The sequence below is a fragment of the Acipenser ruthenus genome, chromosome 20 (genome assembly GCF_902713425.1).
Source record: "Acipenser ruthenus chromosome 20, fAciRut3.2 maternal haplotype, whole genome shotgun sequence".
Taxonomy (NCBI): domain Eukaryota; kingdom Metazoa; phylum Chordata; class Actinopteri; order Acipenseriformes; family Acipenseridae; genus Acipenser; species Acipenser ruthenus.
The window spans coordinates 9763461-9788773 of NC_081208.1; the positions used below are offsets into that span (position 1 = coordinate 9763461).

Below are 25313 nucleotides of genomic sequence, written 5' to 3' on the forward strand. Positions count from 1 at the left end.
TTCTTCTCTTCTAAAATCTCAGATATCCGCAAACTCTTTAACACCTCTCCCTCCCCCGCACCCCCTCCTGCTCCAACCCCTACACCCACTACATCCCCTACTAACTCGCCCTCCCTCTCCACCTTCTTGCCCCTCTCAGACTCTGACCTCTCCTCCCTGCTCCAGGGTCACAAACCCACCACGTGTGCCTTGGACCCCCTCCCCACTCACCTCTTTCAAGCTGCTGCTCCTGCTCTACTCCCCTTCATCTCCTCCCTCCTCAACACCTCTCTACTTTCTGGCATCTTCCCCTCTGCCTTCAAAAAAGCCTCTATCACTCCCCTCCTCAAAAAACCTACCCTCGACCCCACCTCCCTCCAGAGCTACCGTCCTGTCTCCCTCCTACCCTTCCTCTCCAAAACCCTCGAGCGGACTGTACACCGCCAGCTCTCTGCTTTCCTGTCCAACCACTCTCTGCTTGACCCTCTCCAATCTGGCTTCCGCTCTGCTCACTCCACTGAAACCGCCCTTCTCTCTGTCACCAACTCACTTAAGTGTGCCCGAGCTGCCTCTCTCTCCTCTGTCCTAATTCTCCTCGACCTCTCTGCTGCCTTTGACACTGTTGATCACTCTATTCTACTATCATCTCTTGCTGACCTGGGGATCTCTGGCACTGCTCTGGCCTGGTTCTCCTCCTACCTCTCCAACCGCACTTACCAGGTAACCTGGCGTGGAGCAACCTCCACACCTCACCCTCTCTTGACTGGAGTCCCCCAAGGGTCAGTCTTGGGTCCTCTCCTGTTCTCTCTCTACACCCGCTCCCTGGGCCCCCTCATCGCATCCTATGGTTTCTCATACCATTTCTATGCTGATGATGCTCAGATTTTCCTCTCCTTCCCCACCTCTGACTCCACCATCTCCTCCCGTATCTCTACCTGTCTGTCTGCTATTTCCTCCTGGATGCACTCGCATCACCTCAAACTCAACCTCTCTAAATCTGACCTCCTTTTCTTTCCCTCCTCCTCCCCCTCCTCTGATCTCTCTATCTCTGTTCCTCTGGAATCTACCACACTCTCTCCCTCTTCCTCAGCTAAAAACCTTGGAGTCACCCTGGACCCCTGCCTCTCTTATTCCCAGCACATCTCCACTCTGGCACGCACTTGCCGATTCTTCCTGAGCAACATCCGAAGAATCCGACCCTTCCTCACCAACTATGCTACCCAGCTCCTGGTCCAGGCCCTGGTACTCTCCCGCCTAGACTACTGCAACTCCCTCCTGGCTGGCCTCCCTGCGTCCGCCACCCGTCCGCTCCAGCTCATCCAGAACTCTGCTGCTCGCCTGGTGTTCTCTCTACCTCGCTTCGCCCACGCTACTCCACTACTCCGCTCGCTCCACTGGCTCCCGATCACCGCTCGCATCCAGTTCAAGACTCTTGTACTAGCCTACAGATGCCTTGATCAGACTGCACCCAGCTACCTCCAGACCCTCATCTCTCCCTACACCCCCACTCGACCTCTCCGCTCCGCCTGCACTAGAAGACTGGCTCTACCTCCGCTACGCTCCCCTGCCTCCCGAGCCCGCTCCTTCTCCACCCTTGCTCCGCAGTGGTGGAACGACCTTCCTACAGATGTCAGGACTGCCCAGTCCCTGACCACATTCCGGCGCCTCCTTAAGACTCACCTCTTCAAACAGCACCTGTAGAACTCCTCTGTTGTATCCTGGGACACTATCACCCTTCATTTAAATATGCTTTATTTTGCTCTTATCTGCCCCCTATTTTACTGCATTTAATCCTGTACCTCAGAATATTGTAATCTCCCAAGTGTTTAATCTGTAGTATTTTGTACTTAATCATATCCTGATGTAACTATCACTACTTAATCATATCCTGATGTAACTTTCACTATTATCTGCTGTATTATTGAATTGTGGTTGTCACACTTGAGAATTATTGTATTTCTTGTTCTTATTGTATGACTTATACTGTAACACTTGAATGTATTTGTATTTGCTTGCGATTGTAAGTCGCCCTGGATAAGGGCGTCTGCTAAGAAATAAATAATAATAATAATAATAATAATTATCAGGTTATCTGTATGCACTTCCTCGGTCATTTCACCTCTGTCTTCTGGGTCAAAGCATGTGACTGGCTGAAAGCATGTCAGTCAATGTGGGAAGCAGCTGATTGGTTATTGACAGGAAAAAAGCCAGTGAAGGGGTGGGGACAACTTCCTTCTCCAGATGAAATGACCCAGGAAGTACTACAATCATGGCTTGTGAAGTTTTGTTTAACTTAGTGTAGTACCAGTTTTAAAATTAAGATACATGTTTGCTGTAACATGTGTTTCTTTCAGAACTGCACCTCTGAGACCTAAAAATGTGTAGCTGTGCATGGCAGATACATTTTATGGAATAATTTTGTAAGCTACAATTATTTAAAATGAAGAGGGTTAAAAAAAAAAAAAAAAAATGAGGGGTATTTGGTGAAGTGTAAAAGTTTTGATAAAGTACCTTCTTTGGGTAAACATCAGTGTGTTTATAATTTGAAAACATATCTGTTTTAAAAAGACAGAGGGATACAATTGTATTTTCAATCACTGTGTATGGCCTTACATTCCTCCCTCTTAGGTTAACAGCCCCCTGTACTAGAAATGAAACGGCGAGTTTCACTGAGACCCTGATTAGAACTCTTACCTGAGGTAAGAGCAGAAGAAAAATACTAGAGGCGGCCATTCGTTGTACTGTTTCTACAGCATATATGGACAGCAGTGTAGAGTAGTGGTTAGGGCTCTGGACTCTTGACCGGAGGGTCGTGGGTTCAATCCCAGGTGGGGGACACTGCTGCTGTACCCTTGAGCAAAGTACTTTACCTAGATTGCTCCAATAAAAACCCCACTGTATAAATGGGTAATTGTGAGTTAAAAAAAATAATGTAATTGTATGTGATATCTCGTAACAATTGTAAGTCGCCCTGGATAAGGGCGTCTGCTAAGAAATAAATAATAATAATAATAATATAGTTCCAAGAACTTTATCAAGTCAGCTCCTAAAGGATCCCAATGACTCAGCAGAAAACAGTTTTAATAATAGTGCTAATTGGGGAAGCAGATAAAAAGGAGTAAACATGTCCCATTGGAAATGCAGTGAACTCACCAGTCCTCTATAGCAGAGAGCAATGGAGAAAACAGACACTTCTAACTGGTAGTCAGTCCCCTTTGCACTTACATCCTCACAAGAGTATGCAGTTATGTTTAATGTAAACAGGCAACTAAAACAGTAAGGGGCTGATGTAAGGATAGGCGCAGTGCAAACAATTGCCTCTGCAAAATCCAAATTGTTTAGCGACCAGGCAATTATTTTGCACTACAGCCAATGTAAGCTTAAGAGCAATGCAAATTACTCAACATGCACAAATAATGAGCTGCAATCATGATAATGAGAGTCACAATGAGCACCGCCTGTGCATCGGGATATTCAGCAGCCGCACTTACAGCCCAGAGGTGAGGGGGAGTTAGGAGTACAGAGAGCAGTAAGCACTGGATGAGATTTTACAGACCTTTTTAGGTGCAAACATGAGGGCACCCCAACTGTGGTCCATGCAAAACCGACTTCAGTATGCTGAACGTTCTCTCGGACACATCACGTTGCTACATGGGCATGGTGTAGCAAACTTGAGCTTCGGTTTCCGCATTGCACAATAGTGTCATCACCCAGGGAAAATTGTCACCCCAACATAGAAAATTGTCACTGTATTGCATTTACAGCTGCGTTGTGTTCATGAAGAATCACTGCGGTGCAAAGCGCTGAAGATTTTTCCTGTCCCACCCTAATTTAATTAATATGTTCTTTACAGTGAATTATCTGCATTTATTTTACAGGTACTTAGACAATACAGAATGGGTAAGCTCTTAATTACTCGCTTCTACAATGGTTTGCACCTTGTAAGAGGAGGTGCAAAGCTTTTGGAGGGTCAGCAATTGCCCAAGTGCAAGGCTAAATCCTTCCATCTCATTAGAATGCTTGCGCCCACTTAGTATTCCAGATCCCTGCCCAATTCCATGCTCTTCTTCATTTAAATGGATTAATAATGGCAAAGTGCTAATTAGATAACAATATCTGTGTTTTACATGTATCCTTACATCAGCCCCCAAGAATGTTGCCTTTGTCATTACAAAGCAAATGTAAACAAATTAAATCTCACTAACATCTTAAATGATAAATCGTTTTAATATGCAAAAAGTGAATTTACAGTGTTATACTAAAATGCATGTACTATAGTCCAATATTGTAAAGCAGAAAACAGTGATATTTAGAATCCATTTTAACATTTCCTGAAAAAGTAAAAGTAATTTGTGGTTTGTATTTTTTGTCATTACTGGGGAATGCAATAATTAGTTTTTTTTTATTTAAACTATTTTGCTTAATTATAAGAAGCCAACCATTCATAAAATAAATAATGCTTTATAACAAGATACAGAGAACTGATTTTTTTTTTTTTGCCCCACCTCAATAAGAATTATACTCATGACAAAAGGAACTTGCCATTAATGGAAAAGTGAAAGAAACACAGTGTGATTCACAGGATTTAAAATACTGTCAACGGGTTTCCTTTTATTTACGGGTGGAGACTCTTCACAAAGCAGTCATTTCTATGATGCAAAGCATGCTCAGATTGACATGGTAGCGCACACTGCTTCAGATTCAGCAACACTCACTACACACTGCTTGTACTCCTGTAACCTGCTTACTGCAACTCAACTGGAAATGTGCTCAATATTCTACAGTACTTTGATTTGTTAAAAAACACTCCTGTCAACTATATCCACTGAAAGAAAGTAACCTAGAGAATGCACTCTGTGAATCAGCTTATTGAGTCTGTTCTTTATGACAGACCCTGTGAAGCATGGAGGAAAACAACCTCACTTCTACAGTCTGGCTTTTCCATTACTCAACAGGGACACGAACTACAGGGTTTCAACACAAGCAATTATATATGACTGGCTCATACGAATATTCTCAATACTAGACCATAAATAGAGAAGTGTTTCTTTGTGGATTATAGTACGTGTTACTTTCATTCCAGTAAATTAATTAGAATTCCATACCGATGATTTGAATGCTATTTCTGTGAAAATTCCTAAGCAAACATTTTAAGCAGAACCAAAATTGAATAAAGTTCTGCATCATGTTGTTCTTCAGTTTTAGTTAAATCATTATTTTGTTCCCTAAAAGTAAAAAGGTAACATATTTAATGTTGTAGATTGATGTAATATTGTAGATTGCAAAGAACCATGCTTTGTTATGAAAGTTAACTAGAACATTGTAAAGTCGATTGCATTTGATTTTGATTTTACATTACATTTACCAGGAATCTATCTGTTAGTAAGACACGGTTTATAACTTACACTGAAAAGCAGGTTGTATTTGCTATGAAAATGAGGAACTATGTAAGAGGAACTTGTATAAGACTTCATTCAAACAGACAGCCTTATTGAACTTAAACTAAGTTTAATTATTTATTAAACCAATTTTCAGGATTTTATAGAACCTTTTTATTTATTTTTTTTGGTAAAAATCAGAGGGCCTAGAATTTGTGGTATTAATATCTTTCTCCAAGGTGGTCCTGCCCAAAAACATGTATTTAAAAAAAATGAATAAAAGGAATACTAGAACTTCCACTAAAATGCACCAATATAGAATACAAGTGCAGAGAACCCCCTGCAGTGTTTACACCAAACACGTGACTCTACCTGGCTGTACTCAGTGTTGTCCATATCACACACACACATATACATATATATATACATATATATATATTTAAAATGTAACATTCCCAATAGTCTTGATATGTTTTTTATTCACACATCATAGGTAAATAAAATACAACTTTTTTTTTCAACTCAGGAATGTTTGGAGAGAGAGAGAGAGAGAGAGGAGAGAGAGAGAGAGAGAGAGAGAGATTTGCTTGGGAACATCGCATGTATCCAGTCTAATGCTGGGAACAGAAAACCAGCCTTGTGCAGCAGGGTGATCTGGATACACTGCGATCATTAAAATATATATTTTTTTTCTCCTGGCAATCAGTCCCGAGTAAATGTTGAAAAATGACCCACGATGTGTGATAAAATATATAAAAAGTCAGCAATAGGTTTAGAAATATACCGCTGCGATAGACACGGGACACAGCAAAGGCAATGCAATGTGCTTTTTGTAAACTTTACAGGGTATTCTGTAACACTTCATAACTCTTCCTACAGAAAACTTTATATAACATTTTTCAGGACTTGATAGTTAGTTTTTAAACTATATTAACCCTACTGTATATAAGAAATGGAAAGTGTTTTGCTTTTCTATATACTATATTATCCCTGCTGCGTATTGAAATGGAAAGTGTTGGTTTGCTTTTCTATATACTGTATTATCCCTGCTGCGTATTGAAATGGAAAGTGTTTTGCTTTTCTATATACTATATTATCCCTGCTGTGTACTGAAATGGAAAGTGCTGGTTTGCTTTTCCATATACTGTATTAGCCCTGCTGTGTATGGAAATGGAAAGGGTTAGTCTGGCCAGCCAGCTTTGCAGGATTTGTCATAGAGAAAGACCTTCGCTTATGTTTGACGGACATCTTTTTAAACAGCATGTGAAAGAAGTGTTTCTGTGTCTGCATTTAAAGAAAATACTTTACAATACAATAGCATCTTCAGCATATACAACACATGGCAAATTAAAATCAATTATAAATAAAACCGAGAGCAAAACTCAAAACAAAATTATAAATACATTTAATTTTGTCCTCCAGATATCGCCTTTAAAATCTATGAAGTACAGAGCTATACTGCTTAGCTGAGCTAATCCATATGGATCGGACAAGAATTGGTCACTATTTTCACTTCACAACTTGGCTCATGGGTTTAAAAGAGGCTTCAATTACTTGCAAAAATACATTACAACAGTGCAATGTAATACATAGTGTCCATTTTCTTATGGGTTTAAACTTATTTACAAATGTCTTGTACTTTATAGAAAACAAGTTCTAGCTGTCAGTCACCCATTAAGCTTGCTACCCTCTTGAAACTATGAACCATATCAAATTCACAAGACATACAGGTGTTCCAAGACGCAACACTACCAAAGAAAGGACACCCCGATATTAACCTTGCAGCTGCTAATGTGACCTGTCTTACTGCTGACAACATTTAGGAATTAAAAAATGTCTTGCTGTTTGTTTGTTTTTTTCATGGCTTTATTTTGCCAATCAAGATTCAAAAGTCACCCTCAAAACATTAACAGTTTAAAATGTTCACCTTGCAGGTTTAAGTCTGAAAAGAGATTGTTTTAAATAAAAACACATTTTGAAGAAGGGGGCAAAGTATATTAATTTTAATATTTTAAACCAATGTAGAGTATACAATTCATTATATATAATACCTTTATCTAAATAAAGTAGTGTTCTATTTTTGGCTATTATTCACAATGAAATGACCTCCGGATAAATGAAATTAGTATGTGTGCTAATAGACATGGAAGGAAAACTGTCCAATACAGCTGGAGTCCTTAGAAAGGGGTAACAGTGACATCAAGTGGGGAAAAAATAAGAAAGTGTATTCAACGTTTCAAAAGTTTAGATAAAAATAATAGGCAGTGACTGACCGACTGACTGAATCTGCAATCGATAGGTAATTACAACATTAATTCATTCATTTAAAATAGCAAATAACTTTAACCATGTACAGGGCTAGTTATGTTCTAGAAATCCACTTCATTGTTGAAACCATGTACATATTAAGTAGAACCTCAAACAAATGAAATAAATATCTTTGGATCAAAACAATGCAACTCGCCTACACTGAACTATTGTATTTTCTTGTAATGTTGTTTACAGGAAAGGAGACTTCCCAGGTTATGGAATGAAGAGTTTTCTAATTTACTAGCTAGGTTATTTTGAAAGGACTTTGCTAATAAACTTGTTTCAACACACAGAATGTATCATATACTCAGTAACATCTTACAAAAATGGGGTGCAGGAACAATTTACAATTTGTAAACCAATTTTTAGCAGTACCATTTATATCCAAAAACTGAAAGGCCTTTGTAAACCCATGAGCCAGCCAATATTGTGTTTGCATCATTGCAGCACTTAGTTAATTTACCTCCATTTCCAGTGCCCTTGCCAACAGGCCCGTTTTAGTTTGCAACCAGCCCTGATTTGGTCCTGAATGCCCATGTCTCCTCATTCTTGTGCTATGCTTCTTAGTACATACTTTACTGTGTAGGCAAAGGCTGCAAACCCGACTATGACAAACAGGTTTGCTAAGGCTCCCCCAAGAAGTCCATGGTTGCGGTTGGCCTGTTGGAGGCCTTGCTGGTTTGCCCCTGCTAGAGCCGCATGGCCGTTGAGAAGGGGGAGTCCGTTGTGACCGTTGTGCACTTCACCATCGGGGACGACGTCCGGGAGAGGCAGGGCCTGGGCTCTCTTACTCAGCTCTTCCTGTGCTTTTTGTTTGTTCTTGATTTCCTACAGAGAACCAGGGGAAATGGTTACAATAGAAAGGGGCGCACAGCAGATTTTAAAAAATAAATTAAAAAAAAAAGAAAAAAAAGTTTCCCCTCATGAAATAAATGATCATAATTGTATCATTTCCAGATTAACTGTTTCACCTAAAAAAGGGATCCTCATATGCGTGGTTCTACCCATATTACATCAGCCAGGATATAATATCAAACTTCAAACTTCAGGCCTTATAAAAATGGTAATTGTACACTTTTTTGTGCCGAATTATTTTACCCCCAATTTCCTCCCCAATCATTTCTCCCCTCACCGCAGAAATTCCCCACACAGCACAGGAGACCTGAAGGTTCAGTGGGCTTCCTCCGATATCACTACCAAGCCAGCTTCCTCTTTTACACCCAGGAACTCGCAAGCAGATGTCTGAGAGCTACCGGCCTCTGGAGGACAAAGGCCAGCCCTGCAGGTGTCCACTTCTGAGCTAACTGGCCACCTGGCCAGCAGGGTTCACTGCAGCACGATGAGGAGAAACTATCCCTGCTAGTTTTGCTTCCCTAACCCACAAGAGCACCAGAGCCAATGGAATCCCCAGTGAAGACTGGCCATATTGCACAGACAGGGTGCAAACCTGTACTGTACCACTCACCCACGCAGCTGTGCTTGTAATTTTACACTTTTAAATGCTTTTCCATTGCTAATACAGCACAAAAATACAAACACTTCTGTTTTGTCGCCTTCAGAAAAATACACATTTGCCTGTCTCTGTCTAGCTCACAAAAAGTCCAACTCCATTAGATATTCTTGCTTTAAAAGGCTCTTACTTTCACATCATAAAATGTGGAACCAGGAATGTATTCATCTCTTTTTTCTGAGGTTAATTTGATTCCTGGAAGCTGTGGGGCAGTTTCTATGTGCATGATTTCTGTATTTACTGATAATCTGGGGTGGGCTCATACAAACATCTGTACCACAATAGGTAGAGTAACATTTAAAAATCCCATTACACCCCAAACAACATGGAGGGAAATGTACTGCAATCTAACATGCTGTCAATCTGAATAGCTCAAGGTTGTTTTGTTTTATTCATTTATCTGTAACTGTATGTAAGCGACTGGAAGATGTTCACATGGCAAAAAGCCTTTTCCTTGTTTGAGATCAACATTAAGCTGCTAAAGATGCATTAAAGGCTATTCATAGCAAACAACCCACCAAGAACGCTGAACAATGAGTGTGGAGGGCAAGCTACTGATAAATACTTTAACTAAAACAAGAACAAATAAATGAAAAGTGGGAACAAGGCATTGTATCTTACCTCTACCACATCAGGAAACAGATCACAGAAAACCTTATCCTTTGCATTAAAAGCCAAACTCTGAGCAGCAAGTTGTCTTTTCTTTAAAAAAACAAAACAAAACAAAAAGTGGTGTAAAAAAAGGGGTCCGGAACAATATTTACTTTGGTTCTTAATCTAGCAGCCATTGGTGTGCTTAAACTGTTCTGTGCTTTTCCAAAAAGATATTTAGCACAAAAAGGTTGGAATTAATGTGAAATTAACATTATTTATATAGAGAGAGCTATATCCTGAAACAAGAATATATATATAAAGATGTGTGGCTTAGTTCTGACAATACGGGTAAGTGGGTAATTAGTGTGGCTGTCCATAAACAAAGCATGTAGCAGGAAGTGTCAGGTATTCAGCAGGTATCTGAGACTACAGCACAACCATGTGGAGGCAATGTGATTATGATGTGAAGAAAAGCTGCACACTTACAGTGAAGTCTGAGGTTTCAATACTGCCCAGCGTGGGGCCTTTCTCAACCATAAAACTAAGCAGACCTGTCAGGATAGTGGAGACAGACCAAGCTGGATTCCACGTGTCAGGGTGGAAATCAGTAATTGAGAGACACAACCTGGAAAGAAAATGATTCAGTTAAACACAATGAACTTTGAAAAATGTATCCATACAAACATGTTTTAATGCTGTGAATATAGATTGTAGCAACACCAATAGTGTGGTTCTAAGTGTTGAAGTTGGTACAGAGCAATTTGCTTTATGTTTGGAATCCACCAGACTGAGCAACTCGCACCAATATTACTGGCCTCTGAGGGGAGCTGCAAACACAGTCACACAACGTTCTCTGAGGGGAGCTGTAAACACAGTCACACACAATGCTCTCTGAAGGGAGATGTAAACAGTCACACACAATGGACAGGTGTTATCAGACTACAAAAGGTCCCTTGCTTAGCCACGAACACACATTACCTGTAAGGTGTGAAATGTAAGTGTAACTATTAAAACACTGAAATCGTCCAAAGGTTAGAAATACTAAAAGGAATTTAGTAAATTAAGGCAAACGTTTCTCAAAAGGTCATTGAGAAAGATTTTTTCTCATTAAATGTATTAAGTTTCTTTCATTATTTATAAGTGTGACATACACTAATACCTTAAATACTGTACCTTGTTAAGAATGTTGTACCCAGGATTCCTCACAATTAGAATTGTATGTATACAAGATAGAACATTCTAAAGTGTGCCATAAGGATTCAATCTCACTTTCATACATTCCTGTGAATCCAGGCACACTTTCTAAGTCACTGACTCACCTGCAGCCTGGTCAGCAAGCCCTTTCTTGAGTGATAATATACCGTCTTGAAAACAATCATATTTAAAAAAGGGACAAATGATAAGGGTGTACTATGTGAAAAGATTATATCTGGAAACCCCTTCCTAGGTTACAATCGTTGCATTGCTTTGGCATTCAAGGTTATAATTTGCCTCAGCGCTTCCCAGGCTCTGGATGTGGGTGAGACAGTGTTTGCCCAGAATTCACTGGAAAGCATCATTACATCTTACAGGTGAGACTCTCACTCTCAAGTGCATACCCTTCTTCAAAGTGCTCATCTTAAATACACCACGTCAACTTGAATACAATGGAATCAATACTATTACCACACCACAGTGCAGTGTGATCACACTAGAGTCTGGAATCAATACTATTACCACAGTGCCGTGTGATCACACTAGAGTCTGGAATCAATACTATTACCACAGTGCCGTGTGATCACACTAGAGTCTGGAATCAATACTATTACCACAGTGCAGTGTGATCACACTAGAGTCTGGAATCAATACTATTACCACAGTGCAGTGTGATCACACCAGAGTCTGGAATCAATACTATTACCACAGTGCCGTGTGATCACACTAGAGTCTGGAATCAATACTATTACCACAGTGCCGTGTGATCACACTAGAGTCTGGAATCAATACTATTACCACAGTGCCGTGTGATCACACTAGAGTCTGGAATCAATACTATTACCACAGTGCCGTGTGATCACACTAGAGTCTGGAATCAATACTATTACCACAGTGCAGTGTGATCACACCAGAGTCTGGAATCAATACTATTACCACAGTGCAGTGTGATCACACTAGAGTCTGGAATCAATACCATTACCACAGTGCAGTGTGATCACACTAGAGTCTGGAATCAATACTATTACCACAGTGCCGTGTGATCACACTAGAGTCTGGAATCAATACCATTACCACAGTGCAGTGTGATCACACTAGAGTCTGGAATCAATACCATTACCACAGTGCAGTGTGATCACACTAGAGTCTGGAATCAATACTATTACCACAGTGCCGTGTGATCACACCACTAGTCTGGCGTACTTGATTTTATTTCAGAGTGCCTGGAGAACCATATTGGTTCAATTTCTCTGTTCCATGTCAATAAATTATCTTGTTTGCAGGATCCTATGCAGGACAGAACTGACCACATATCCTCTGATGCTTTGCACATGTTTACTACCACTAAGCTTAAAGAAATACAAATACAAATATTTGATCTAGAATGCTTGGTGCTTTACTTGTGCATTCCAGTTACAAGCACCAACAAAACTACAATGTATGAATTATAATACAAAACACCATAATCCATTTCAATGGATAAATGGAATCAGAAGTATATAAATGGAGTGGGAAACTCCTTACCCCCATGGCCACTAGGGCCGCAAGTCGTAAGTGGAACCAGTACTATGACTGTAGCCTAATTAGCATGTCAAGTGGCCCAGTGATTTAGGGTGCAACACTGTGGTTTCTATTAGCTCATGTAGTTTAAGTAGTTCAAGTGCAGTGTGCCAAGGCTATTTCATGACCTACAACAGCAAGCACAATACAAACAGGGGCTTACCTTGTGTTGCATTTAAATCTTCCATTAGGTGTTATCATATAAATACTAGGAGGTTTGAAAGGAAATTCACGAGGGAAAATCAGTTTCCCGTGATAATAGCCACCTATAACATGTAAAAGAAAAGCATTCAACAGACAGAACATTTACACAGACACGGCCTGTGCAGTGATTTGAGATTACATTGTGGTGCATGAGAACTGGTAGATTATTTACAACAAAGGACACTTACTATTTAAATGAACTGGACATTTAGTGATTTCATTCACATGCACACTGCATTCCATAATTGAGAATGGGTGTATTTAAATGCACCAGTACTGGAGTGGTTAGGCACACCACACCAGAAATATCTGTTAGAACATGCTCAGCTAACACAGAAGCACATCATTCTCATTCCAATGCCAACACTGCAGTGACACATCCTTTTTATTAAGACAAAGCTGTAATGCTGTTTGTATATCATGCTATTATCACATTTCAGCTTACCTTCATATGGGGTTTTCTCAGGCCCTCGTACAACATAGTGCCTTAAATAGAAAATGGCATTATTTTAAAATTACTACTTATGCAAAATCACAACAGAAAAAAGTTACAATATCTGAAAGACCCTCAATATGGCAGCCATCTTAAGTCACAGGTCAAAGTGAAGGGTACTGTCAGATTTTATTGAAAAAAGGCAGTACATCTATGCTTAACAGATTAACCTACATACATAACAGATGGCGGTAATTTCCAGCCATTAAAAATAATGACTGGGCAGTATTTAACACACGATTAATAAAACTACTGCCTGGTTATTTTAGCGGCCAGTAATGGGTTTAGATTGTTACCGAGGGATTGTACCTAACCAGTTGTCAGAGGTATGCAAATGAGCTGTGTCCCCTACTTAACACATCAGCAGCACACACTGTCTGTTTACACCGTCACGTTATGGCTACGGGACAGACAGGTTGTCCAGAATATCGACATGTCAGGTTAAAGAAAAATACTATATTTAAATTGCAAACGGGTGCTAGACGCGAGCAGCAGGATAGGTTAAGGGGCAGTGTATGCTTTTTTGATTACAAAAATTGACATTTTTAAATACAGTAGCTTATATGCACATGCCTTCCTGAAAAAGAACTGTGACCACCAGGAATGTCATTTCTGTCACAGTTCAAGATATTGTACTTTTGGTTGAGAAAAAAGGGTCCTCTAATGTTTCCTTTCCAAGACAGGATAATGTATAGAAGCACTGGAGTGTCAGCAAGCTCCAGTTATTTCTCATATGTTTAAAACTTGAGTTTGAATGACAAATGGCACAGTTACATTAAAATACAATTCACTGTTAAATGGTGAAACATATGTTTGTTACTGTATTCCCTCAGTTTGCAAATACCTGCCCAATTCATTCAAATACAATAATACATCTAAAATGTTTCTCAAACAGTACAACTTACCATACAAAAAGCTTATTTAAAACTAAAATAAACACAGCTAGATTGAAAAATCTTGTCTGTCACACAATGCTACTGTTTCGTTGCAAAATTGGATTAGAAAATGCTACATAGGCCTACTTCTTGTAATTTATTTGTAGTTACTAATATTCAACTTATTTAACTTACTAGACCCACAAGAATGCAATCCTGTTTGACACAAATATGTACTTTAATATAAATAGTAAACACACGTACGCGTTGGGGGACTTGTAATAAAAAACAAATTGACTTTAAAATGACTTGAGCCGTCTCGATCAGTAGATGCAATGCAATGGAACACATGTAAAGCTCAGTACTACCTGCTTTCTGCACATGGACAGTGACTCGCTCACACCAGAATCCAAATCATACAATGAGTTTGTAACTCATCAATATGGGAGCAGCCTTGTTTCTAGCAGTTCAACTCTTCAGTTCATGTTCCAGCTCGCCGCAAGGGTGAATAATTGTGCTCCAAATCACATAATTAGAGTAATACAGAAGGTCAAATCCGTGCCACAGCAATGAATAGGCTACAAACCTGATTTTGATGTTTTCCAACTAGTAAGTAGCCTACCCTTCAGACGAGTTAACAATCCAATTTAATGTATGCGGTACAAATAACAGAATACTTAATTACCCAATTACTGGATAATTAAATGATACTTTTTATTATTATTATTGGCCTAAATACGTGTTCCTAAACACAGAAATTATGCTAGGAAATGATACCGTTAAGACACATCTCATTCTCCGCCTGGTCTGAGACGCGTGTTAATTATGATGCCGTAAGGGTCAATTAACAGCACAATACAGATTTATGAATCAGACTCATAATATGTTTGAGAGAAAATGTTATTCTAACTAATTGTATTTATTAACATTACAATTACTTGAAATATGGATCTAATTTTACACCACTTATTAGCAGAAAATCTTGTCTACATCTAAATAAAAACTCAAAGCAGATTTAGTGGGCTTAATAGGTTCTTACCCCAATTAAGTTGTATGTAAATCTATACATTACTGCCATTAAGGAACGTACGAAAGAGATTATCAATAGTGAAAGTCTGGAAATCTTCAATCAGCTTTGTGCTCCACAGTCTGACATGATGATCACGATCGGAGAATTACTGACAAGGAGTACTATTCAATCTGCCTTTGCAATTTTTTTTTTTAATTTAGTCGTTGCCAGTTATTTTTATTATTTTTCTCCCAATTTGTAATGGCCAATTATTTTTAGGCTGAGCTCACCGCTACCACCCCTGCGCTCACTTGGGGGTCGAAGACAAACACACGCTGTCCTCCGAAGCGTGTGCCGTCAGCCGACCGCTTTTTTCACACTGCGGACTCACCATGCAGCCACCCAAGAGCTACAGCGTTGAGCCGAGGACACCCTGGCCGACCTAGCCCTCCCTCCCCCCGGGCAGCGCTCGGCCAATTTATGAAGTGGTTAATAAATGAAAAACAACACTAACATTTTTGTTAACCCTTTAAGGACTAGGGGTGAGACCGAATAGTCGAACATTCGACTATTCGATAACGATGGCACCTATCGACAAGTGAATCCAACATTCGAAAGTTTAAAAAAAAAAAAAATGTATATATTGATTTTATTTTAAATCCTGTACTGCTGATTGGCTCTCTATGTAGCGGTAATGAAGATTGACTGGAGGGTGGGATTTGTTATTTCTTGTCTGTGATTGGCTAAACTAGAACGTACCTCGGCTAACGATGGCTTCCTCACAGAAAAGTTCTGCATGGAAATACTTTGACAAAGTAAATGAAAACACTGTTAAGTGTAAAATATGTGCAGTGCAATTAAACTACCACAAATCTACAACTGGTATGTTAACCCACCTAAAAGCCAAACACCCTTCTGTGACGCTAGCAACGACAGAAAAGGAAAGAGGACTGCAACAAACCGCCATTGCATCCTTTGCGGTGAGGCCTCGTCAGTGTGACAACGTACGTGCTGAAAAAACATCAGCCCTTATTGCTAATATGGTGGCAAAGGACATGCTTCCCATAAGTTTTGTTGAAGGTGAGGGATTTCGGGAGTTGATGAAATTTGTGGAACCTGAATACACAGTCCATGCACGAAAAACCCTGCACTAAAACAATTACCACTCGACTCGAAAAAAATGCATGCCGATTCAGCAGCGTCTGTCCGCAGAAACTTGTCAAAGGCTGAGAAGGTGGCGATTACTACAGATGCGTGGACTGCACCGAATACCGAGTCGTACGTCATTGAGGATTGGGAAATGAAAAACGTAGTTCTACAGACTCGCGCCACGCCAGAGAGGCATACAGCAGAGAATCTCGCAAATGTGTTAAACACCGCTGTAGACCATTCGGGTTTAAGGGGGGAAATCACTGCCTGTGTTCACGACAATGCCAGCAACATCATCTTCGGAGTTTGTTGAATGGGACTCGAATTTGTGCTTTGCACACACTCTGCAGCTCGCCTTCAACAATGGCTTTAAACTTGGTGCCATACATAATGTAGTTGGTGCGGCCAGCCGTTTTGTGTCATATTTTTATCACAGTGCAATAGCTACTCAGGCTCTGAAGTTGAAACAAAAACAACAAACTCTGCCTGAGCACCGTCTGCTGCAGTATTGCCGGACCTGATGGACATGCTGATTTTTTTAAACAAGAATAAGTGAACATGATAATAATAATAATGGACATTGCTAGCCTAACTATTCCTAAAGTTTTTGTTAGGATTTTGTTTTGCTTCCATGGAAGGCTAGTGCGTTAATGCCACTCAGGCCTTTTTGTTCATTCATTTATTAATTAATATTATTAAGCTAGCTACATACATAGCAAGCTATTGCCTATACAGGCTATTTATTTTTTATTCACTGGAACTCGAACGCACAGGTATGTTGCCGATTTGATTTAACGTAGACCGGTAGTCTATATGTTGTGTGTGGTTTGAAAACGTGGGAAAAGTAAATCGTTTAGTCAAGTGGATTGTATAAATTAGCTAGCTAGATACAGTGCCTTGCGAAAGTATTCGGCCCCCTTGAACTTTGCGACCTTTTGCCACATTTCAGGCTTCAAACATAAAGATATGAAACTGTAATTTTTTGTGAAGAATCAACAACAAGTGGGACACAATCATGAAGTGGAACGAAATTTATTGGATATTTCAAACTTTAACAAATAAAAAACTGAAAAATTGGGCGTGCAAAATTATTCAGCCCCCTTAAGTTAATACTTTGTAGCGCCACCTTTTGCTGCGATTACAGCTGTAAGTCGCTTGGGGTATGTCTCTATCAGTTTTGCACATCGAGAGACTGAAATTTTTGCCCATTCCTCCTTGCAAAACAGCTCGAGCTCAGTGAGGTTGGATGGAGTGCATTTGTGAACAGCAGTTTTCAGTTCTTTCCACAGATTCTCGATTGGATTCAGGTCTGGACTTTGACTTGGCCATTCTAACACCTGGATATGTTTATTTGTGAACCATTCCATTGTAGATTTTGATTTATGTTTTGGATCATTGTCTTGTTGGAAGACAAATCTCCGTCCCAGTCTCAGGTCTTTTGCAGACTCCATCAGGTTTTCTTCCAGAATGGTCCTGTATTTGGCTCCATCCATCTTCCCATCAATTTTAACCATCTTCCCTGTGCCTGCTGAAGAAAAGCAGGCCCAAACCATGATGCTGCCACCACCATGTTTGACAGTGGGGATGGTGTGTTCAGGGTGATGAGCTGTGTTGCTTTTACGCCAAACATAACGTTTTGCATTGTTGCCAAAAAGTTCGATTTTGGTTTCATCTGACCAGAGCACCTTCTTCCACATGTTTGGTGTGTCTCCCAGGTGGTTTGTGGCAAACTGTAAATGACACTTTTTATGGATATCTTTAAGAAATGGCTTTCTTCTTGCCACTCTTCCATAAAGGCCAGATTTGTGCAGTATACGACTGATTGTTGTCCTATGGACAGAGTCTCCCACCTCAGCTGTAGATCTCTGCAGTTCATCCAGAGTGATCATGGGCCTCTTGGCTGCATCTCTGATCAGTCTTCTCCTTGTATGAGCTGAAAGTTTAGAGGGACGGCCAGGTCTTGGTAGATTTGCAGTGGTCTGATACTCCTTCCATTTCAATATTATCGCTTGCACAGTGCTCCTTGGGGTGTTTAAAGTTTGGGAAATCTTTTTGTATCCAAATCCGGCTTTAAACTTCTCCACAACAGTATCTCGGACCTGCCTGGTGTGTTCCTTGTTCTTCATGATGCTCTCTGCGCTTTAAACGGACCTCTGAGACTATCACAGTGCAGGTGCATTTATACGGAGACTTGATTACACACAGGTGGATTCTATTTATCATCATTAGTCATTTAGGTCAACATTGGATCATTCAGAGATCCTCACTGAACTTCTGGAGAGAGTTTGCTGCACTGAAAGTAAAGGGGCTGAATAATTTTGCACGCCCAATTTTTCAGTTTTTTATTTGTTAAAAAAGTTTGAAATATCCAATAAATTTCGTTCCACTTCATGATTGTGTCCCACTTCTTGTTGATTCTTCACAAAAAATTACAGTTTCATATCTTTATGTTTGAAGCCTGAAATGTGGCAAAAGGTCGCAAAGTTCAAGGGGGCCGAATACTTTCGCAAGGCACTGTAGTCTAATGCATTTTGTATTTCGCTGTTATGACCGGAAAACATTATTGCCACAAGGATGCTAATGTTAAGGCATTTGCCTCGCAGCTCACATTGCTAAACTATTATTGAATGAAAATTAAATTAATAATTGAATAAAAATTATACAGGAGACGCCCATATTTTATAAGCAAGCGTTACTTTTTTTTTTAATTGTCACAACCTTTATAGTTCATTTGAAATTGTAATTAACGGAAAAGCTTGTGACAATATCGGTAAAATATCGGGGGGGGTTCGATTAGCCGACCTCAACAGCTGTGGAATTATCGATAGTCAAAATATTTGTCGTGCACATCCCTATTAAGGACCAGGATTGTGGTAACACGATCACACTGAAGTGGGCTTCTAGGACCGCGATTGTGTAAACACAATAAAAAAAAAAAGCACATTGTTTTGATGACTAAAAGGGCCACCGTACTTTGCAGTACAGGCTTGAAACACATATCAATGGATAGGGGAGGGACTGACATTCACTTCCCAATATCTTTTTTTCGTTTTTCACCGAGAGGGTCATTTAGTGTCAAAAGGGTGGAGACAGCTTACAGCAGATCGCAAAGAGAAAAGCAGAAACAAAACAGGACACAAGAACTTGTTTAGAGCTAATAAAAAAAAAGGCAAAACACTGTAAATCGGATGTATTTCACTTAATTATATTAGATTACATTTATTCTGTCTCGTGTGTTTTTTTATATATGTTTTTACAACATTTATAAAATATTAAGAAACAAGTGGATATAAGCATATACTATTTCATGTACTAAATGTATCAGGTACATTTTTTTCCTTTACCGATAATAATGGAAGGAATTATTGTATTTATAAATATTTATTTTGAGAAATTAAATCGAGAGTAGTGTCCATTATTTCTTATAAAGACCCTGAGAATAAACATGTCTTATGTCACTACAATCACTCAAGTGAAACAATGTCTTGTAATTTGCCTAAACATCAATATTTTTCAACAAAACTTTCAGGAAGTATTGTAAGGTCCCTCTGGTCACAGAATAACGTGTTTTTATACATGTATCTCCAAGCAGAATACAAAATAAAAAATATTTATTTTTAATAATAGAAAAAGCAAACGGTTTGTATAGTTGCTGAAGTACTTTATGTTCCCCAGAGTATTCTGAAAAAAGGACACATTTTCCAAGATGCTACTGTGAAAAATAGATTTTTAGTGATTTGTTTAGTCAGCTACAGCGAGTGCCTGGTCCTGAGGGAGCATCCGACTGAAAAATGCTTGGTCCTGAAAAGGGTTAAACTGCTAGAAACATTTTTCAAAATTTCTACCATTTAGAAAGTAATAATTAACAGAGTGTAACACATCACATCTGTATTTTATTTTCGCTTATCAAGTACCCGTAAGAACATGTCTTTGCTTTCCTGAACAGTTCTTTCCAAAGCCATACTTAGACAATAGTTCCCGCTGCATTGGCTTTTACAAATCTGTTGTATTAATTCAAATTTAAAAGTAAGTATTACAGTGCTGCTTGTATCAATTAAAAAAGCAAACAAACAATAAACTAAACAGTGCACCATCTAATACCCAGTAAACAAAACATTTTAGTGTTGCATACGGTGCAGTACAATTGCATTCAATTTCCAGCTGTACAATTGCATTCATGTTTTTCTGTTAATCAGAACCATAACCAGAGGTCGCTCTAGCTTTTCTGTTCATGCGTTCCTGAAACGCACAAGTCCCAAATTTTGCGTCCCATCCATCAGATACTAAACGATCAGTTAACACAAAGGCTACTAAACTCCAGGGATGTGCATTTTTATGAACATTTAAACGCTATGCTATAGTTTAAACAATCTCTGTCTGTGTATAGATACGCATATGAATACTTACACGCTTTTCTTTAACTAACAGCAGACCGTTCCCATGAGGAGACGGGATTCCAAGCAGTGTTTGTTGCCTTCATCTTCATGCGTTTTCATCTTTTTCTGCATTCCAATAAGAGCATCGCCATGTCTGTGTCTTAAGCGAAGATTCTTGTTCTGCGTGCATATGCACTTTTTTGCTCAGCAGCTTTTTCACACACACTTTAGTACATAATGCCATTTCGATAGACAACCTACGGGTACTTCATCTCTCATTCATAATTATATGAACGTATTTTTCGTTTGCGTTTTTCTGCATTACTACTGCTTTCTGTCTTTGGTCACTGTAGTACAGTCTCCGGCTAAGAGAACCCCCTCACGTATATAACAAAGAAAAAAGTGTGTTTCTTTATATATAACTATACAGACATTTTTTTTTTTAAAGTACTATATGCCATAGAGTTTAAACGTTCATAAAAATGTACCAAAATGCACATCCCTGGAGTTTCTTCGCCTTTGTGTTAAAATGTATATTTGATGGACGGGGCGCAAAATTTTGGGCATGTGTGTTTCAGGAACGCAAGAACAGAAAAGCTAGCGCGACCTCTGACAAGTGTACCACTGCGTTGCACCGACATGCAGAATAAGTTACAGTATGTATTAAGCATTCAAAGTACTCCATTCAAACAAATTGTTTTCTACATCCGGACATAAACACTTTCCTCCAATAAGCACACTTTTCTTTCACCATTTTAAGTTTGTCTTTGTTTCGTCTCCAGTCACATACTGTTTTTTTCAGCATCGCGATTAACATGTATTTCAGCAAATTCAACAACGCGCATTTTCAAACCTGTTGAGTAGCATTTTTGTTTTTTGTCTGACTGTCCTACTTTATCCAGTCTCAAAGCCGCCTGCATTATTATAGCATTGCAGTTACAACGAACGGAAGACTTGAAGTTTACTACTCGGCTTTCTAACCAACAGCTGTCTGCTACGGTTCCCAGGGGAGGGTTCAGTCTGAATGTTGACAAATCAAAGGCTCGGGAGGGTGGGAACAAGGAAATTCATAGAGACTCAGCTATTGTGTTAACAGTGCAGTATAGCTACGATGTTTTCAAGAGGAGGTCAGTCAAGAGTCTGAAGGGTATTGAGAGTAACAAATTAAAAACTTGAACTAGAACAGTGGTTTTGTGTTTCTACCTAACAACATGATATGAATGCCATAGACCCTGAACAAATAAATCGGGTTGCTGTCAGTTAAGTTTGTGTGAGCCATAATAACCGTGGTTATAGTAATCACATTGTAGCACTGGTACAGTAGTAATATTAGACAACAGCGCATACGTCGCACCAGTGTATTAGTCACCCCCCCCTTTTAAAGGCCCCGCAAAAATGCCTAGAAAATCGACTTATACAACAGTTCTTACTGTTGTATAAGTCAAGCCTATCCATATGACTGTCTTAACATGGCGTGGAAAATGTTAGATGGACAGTATTGGTGTATTAACATTGAAAAAGTAATAAAACAACAAACCAATGAGTCCTTACCATTCTAGAATATTGGAAGGGAGGGGTTCTGCACAGATGTAAGGCACAGGGTCTTTCTTTATTCGAAGGTAGTCCTGCTTTAATCGCTGTGTTGCTGTTGTGGGAGCTCTCTTGTTACTGTTGTTGCTCATCTAGAACAACACTGCACATGTTAATACTTTCACATTAAAACTTCCATGCAACTACATGAAGGATCCATTCATGAGGTCTTAAAAGAACAAGGGACTTGGTGTTCTACATTTCCTTTTATCTTCAACAAGGCTCAGATAATCAAGCTCTTTACAGCACTGAACACTCATCTTTACTCCCACTGTTCTGTAAAGAAAAAATAAAGCATCCCAGGGAGCCTAATGAAAGAGGATTGGCATCTGGTGGAATCACAGGGATGGAAGTAAGACGCCTATTGCACAGCAGTGTCACCCATTCCAGGTTTTAATACGAGCTCGACTAGCCACAGTGTACAGGTACCAAGCTCAGGTGTACCTTATTAAACTAAAAACAGGAATGGATCAAACTGCTATGCACTGAGAGACTTATTTCCATCCCTGAAATAATGAAGGAAGTTGGACGTGTGAAAAAGATCAGTATGTGGTTAACAAAATGTTGAAGTGCTTTTTTACTGAGCATTAGTGAAATGGAACTAGTTCACAACGGTAGTGGAACTGAACAGACAAAATCAGAGAACATTAAAACAACTCAATGTCTTAATATTCCAAACCACATTTGGTCAGAAATCAATATCACAACACATTTAGCCTAGCATAGTGTTGAACTGCAGACATAAAGTCAGAATCTCAATCTGATTGGCAGGGGCAGCTGTTTAAAACTACTGCCACAGTTTTCTTTTGTACGATTCCCACAATCAAACTTGACTTTGAGAATTGATGTAGATGTGTTACTGTACCTGTTGCAGAACTGAGCCCAACTTAATTATTTGTAGTAAGATAATAATACAGCCAAAAAAACAGTTGTAGTAAACCTATCCAGGTCAGTGCATGTCCCTCCAGTGTGTAGGTGTACTTAAGCCTCTCTTCCATCTCATCTCTATAATTCTGAATGATGCCCAGGATCACAGAGCTGTTCAATTACAATGCCTTCTACTGTCCACTTATTTGCTACACATAGTTGGTTACCATATAAAGGTGTTCTAGAGTACAGCATATGTCTAACATAAATACTAACAGAACATATAGAAAAAAATGTCAAATGAAATAGAATTTAAGATAAAATTCATACTATAAATAAATTAAGAGCTGGTCTATATTGGAGTATATTCTGAAGAGTTGTTAAATGCTGTGCAGTATTATTGTGGTTACTTTGTCATTTAAAAACAGGTGTAAGAAAGCCTAGAAGAATGTATTTCTTAATACTGGGTTTATTATTGCAGTATACCTCAAATACTCACCTCAAATCTATCACACATTCATTTAATGGCACAAAATGTATATCACCACAAGTACTGGCACTTGCTTCCTTTCCAATCCAACTACCAGCTAGAATTAAACACAAAACACTTCATCAAAATGTCTGTCGAACTGCATAAGGTGTTAAGTGTTAAACACGGTATGGAGGAACTGGTTTAACATACTATGTAGGTATCTTATATGTTGGGCTTGAAGTTTTCGGGTTTTATTTTTGATCACAGGACGTCCCTTTAAACATATTTTGAGCCCATTCGGCTTCCCAATTAAACCCAGAAAAAGCTGTTAATTACAAAACAATGTCACTTGTTTTTACCTTCATATCTTGACTGAGCCCGATTCTGTTTCGCCTTATTTTTTATTTCAAACAGACGTGACAAATTACGTGAATTGCTCGTCCTTGATCCCAATTCCTTTTCATTCTTGCAGTCGCCTAGTTTGTCTTTGTGCTTTTGTTATTTTCACTCATTTAACAAAGTTGTCCTGATAGTATGAAATACCCAGCACAGAGTGTATACTGATAGCAAGTCCACCCCTGATTTGTAGCAAATAAAAGTGAGTTCCCTACTTATAGTCCACCTACAGTCACGTTATAGTCACTAAGAGCCTGGCTGGTTGACCCAGACCGTAAACAACCAAAACAGGAAATGCGTTCTATTAAAAAATACTATGCTGTACATGCAATAACCCGGTTATCTAAATGAAACCCCACGACATCTTACATGATAAAGCGGGCTTTGTGTTTGTGTGTTTATAAATATAAACTACAGAACAGCCTGAAGTCAATCAACACCAGGCCAGCAGCAGCACTGGCAATAACATTCCCATTGCAGGCGCAACGCACTCACAGTCACACAGGAAACAAGAAACACAATTACCTCTTTAGAAACCCCGCAAGAAAAGGCTGGTGTGGCAGGTTTAAAGTCCGCTGGTTAATTCTCCTTCTGTATTGTGGGACTTTACTAAAAAATATCTGATAATTTCTCAGGACTATGATAGAAGCGCATCAAAACTCTATTCCTCTCCTGTTCAGTTTTCAATATGGCTACGCTGCGGGTAGGCGGGGTCTATAGCCTTAACTTCCGGATTATCCAACGCGTAGTACTCTGTGTGAAGTAGAGGTCCAGCCGCTGTTGTAAATAGTAAACTTCACAGCATTGAAATGTGCTTTTTTAAACTTGTGACTTGAGCAGTCTCTTGCACTAACATTAATTGGATCCTATGTCAAATACCATAAATGTAAACAGAGTTCTTGATTTTGGTTCACTACAATGTGTCAGTGTACGTTTTAAAGTTACATTTTCAAGCAATTGCGATTACATACAACAGTCCCTATGATCGGAATAGTACCGATATACGCATCATACACATGGGAGGGGTCATACGCAAAAAACACTCTATCGTATAATAACACCGTGTAACAATTTTTTTTTTTGGTTCCTGGGTAGTAAGTGTTATTTCCTAATTGCTTATGCCTCAAAAGTATAGAAAATGGCTATTATTCCCCACAAACTTTGCTTTTGTGACCAGGCCAGTGATATTTTGAAATTTACCTATTTTCCAGAACATTCCAGATAGATTCAGTGCTGAGTAAACTTGGAGTAACTTCTAGAACTTTCTAGAACTTTCCAGTAATATAAATAGCTGCTCCATAATGGTAACAAGTACCCGTCTCTTCCCCTGGCTCACTCGGTGCACCTCAAAGAGGAT

The 25313-nt window shown here is 39.3% G+C and overlaps 1 protein-coding gene across 2 annotated transcripts; it reads right to left on the reverse strand.

Moving 5' to 3' along the window:
• Positions 1–6739: 6739 nt before the first annotated feature.
• LOC117425639 (ubiquitin-conjugating enzyme E2 J2) lies at positions 6740–24722 on the reverse strand. 2 transcript variants are annotated; one of them, XM_034042748.3, is made up of 8 exons: positions 24482–24722; positions 23588–23675; positions 22183–22313; positions 13175–13215; positions 12689–12791; positions 10258–10396; positions 9799–9879; positions 6740–8495 (listed from the first exon to the last, which is right to left on the reverse strand). In XM_034042748.3, exons 2-8 carry the CDS (start codon positions 23603–23605, stop codon positions 8211–8213), a joined length of 798 nt encoding a protein of 265 aa, XP_033898639.1. In that variant the 5' UTR covers positions 23606–23675; positions 24482–24722; the 3' UTR covers positions 6740–8210. The 2 variants fall into 2 exon arrangements, with proteins under 2 accessions (XP_033898639.1, XP_033898640.1); XM_034042749.3 differs by lacking the exon at positions 23588–23675.
• Between the last annotated feature and the right edge of the window lie 591 nt (positions 24723–25313).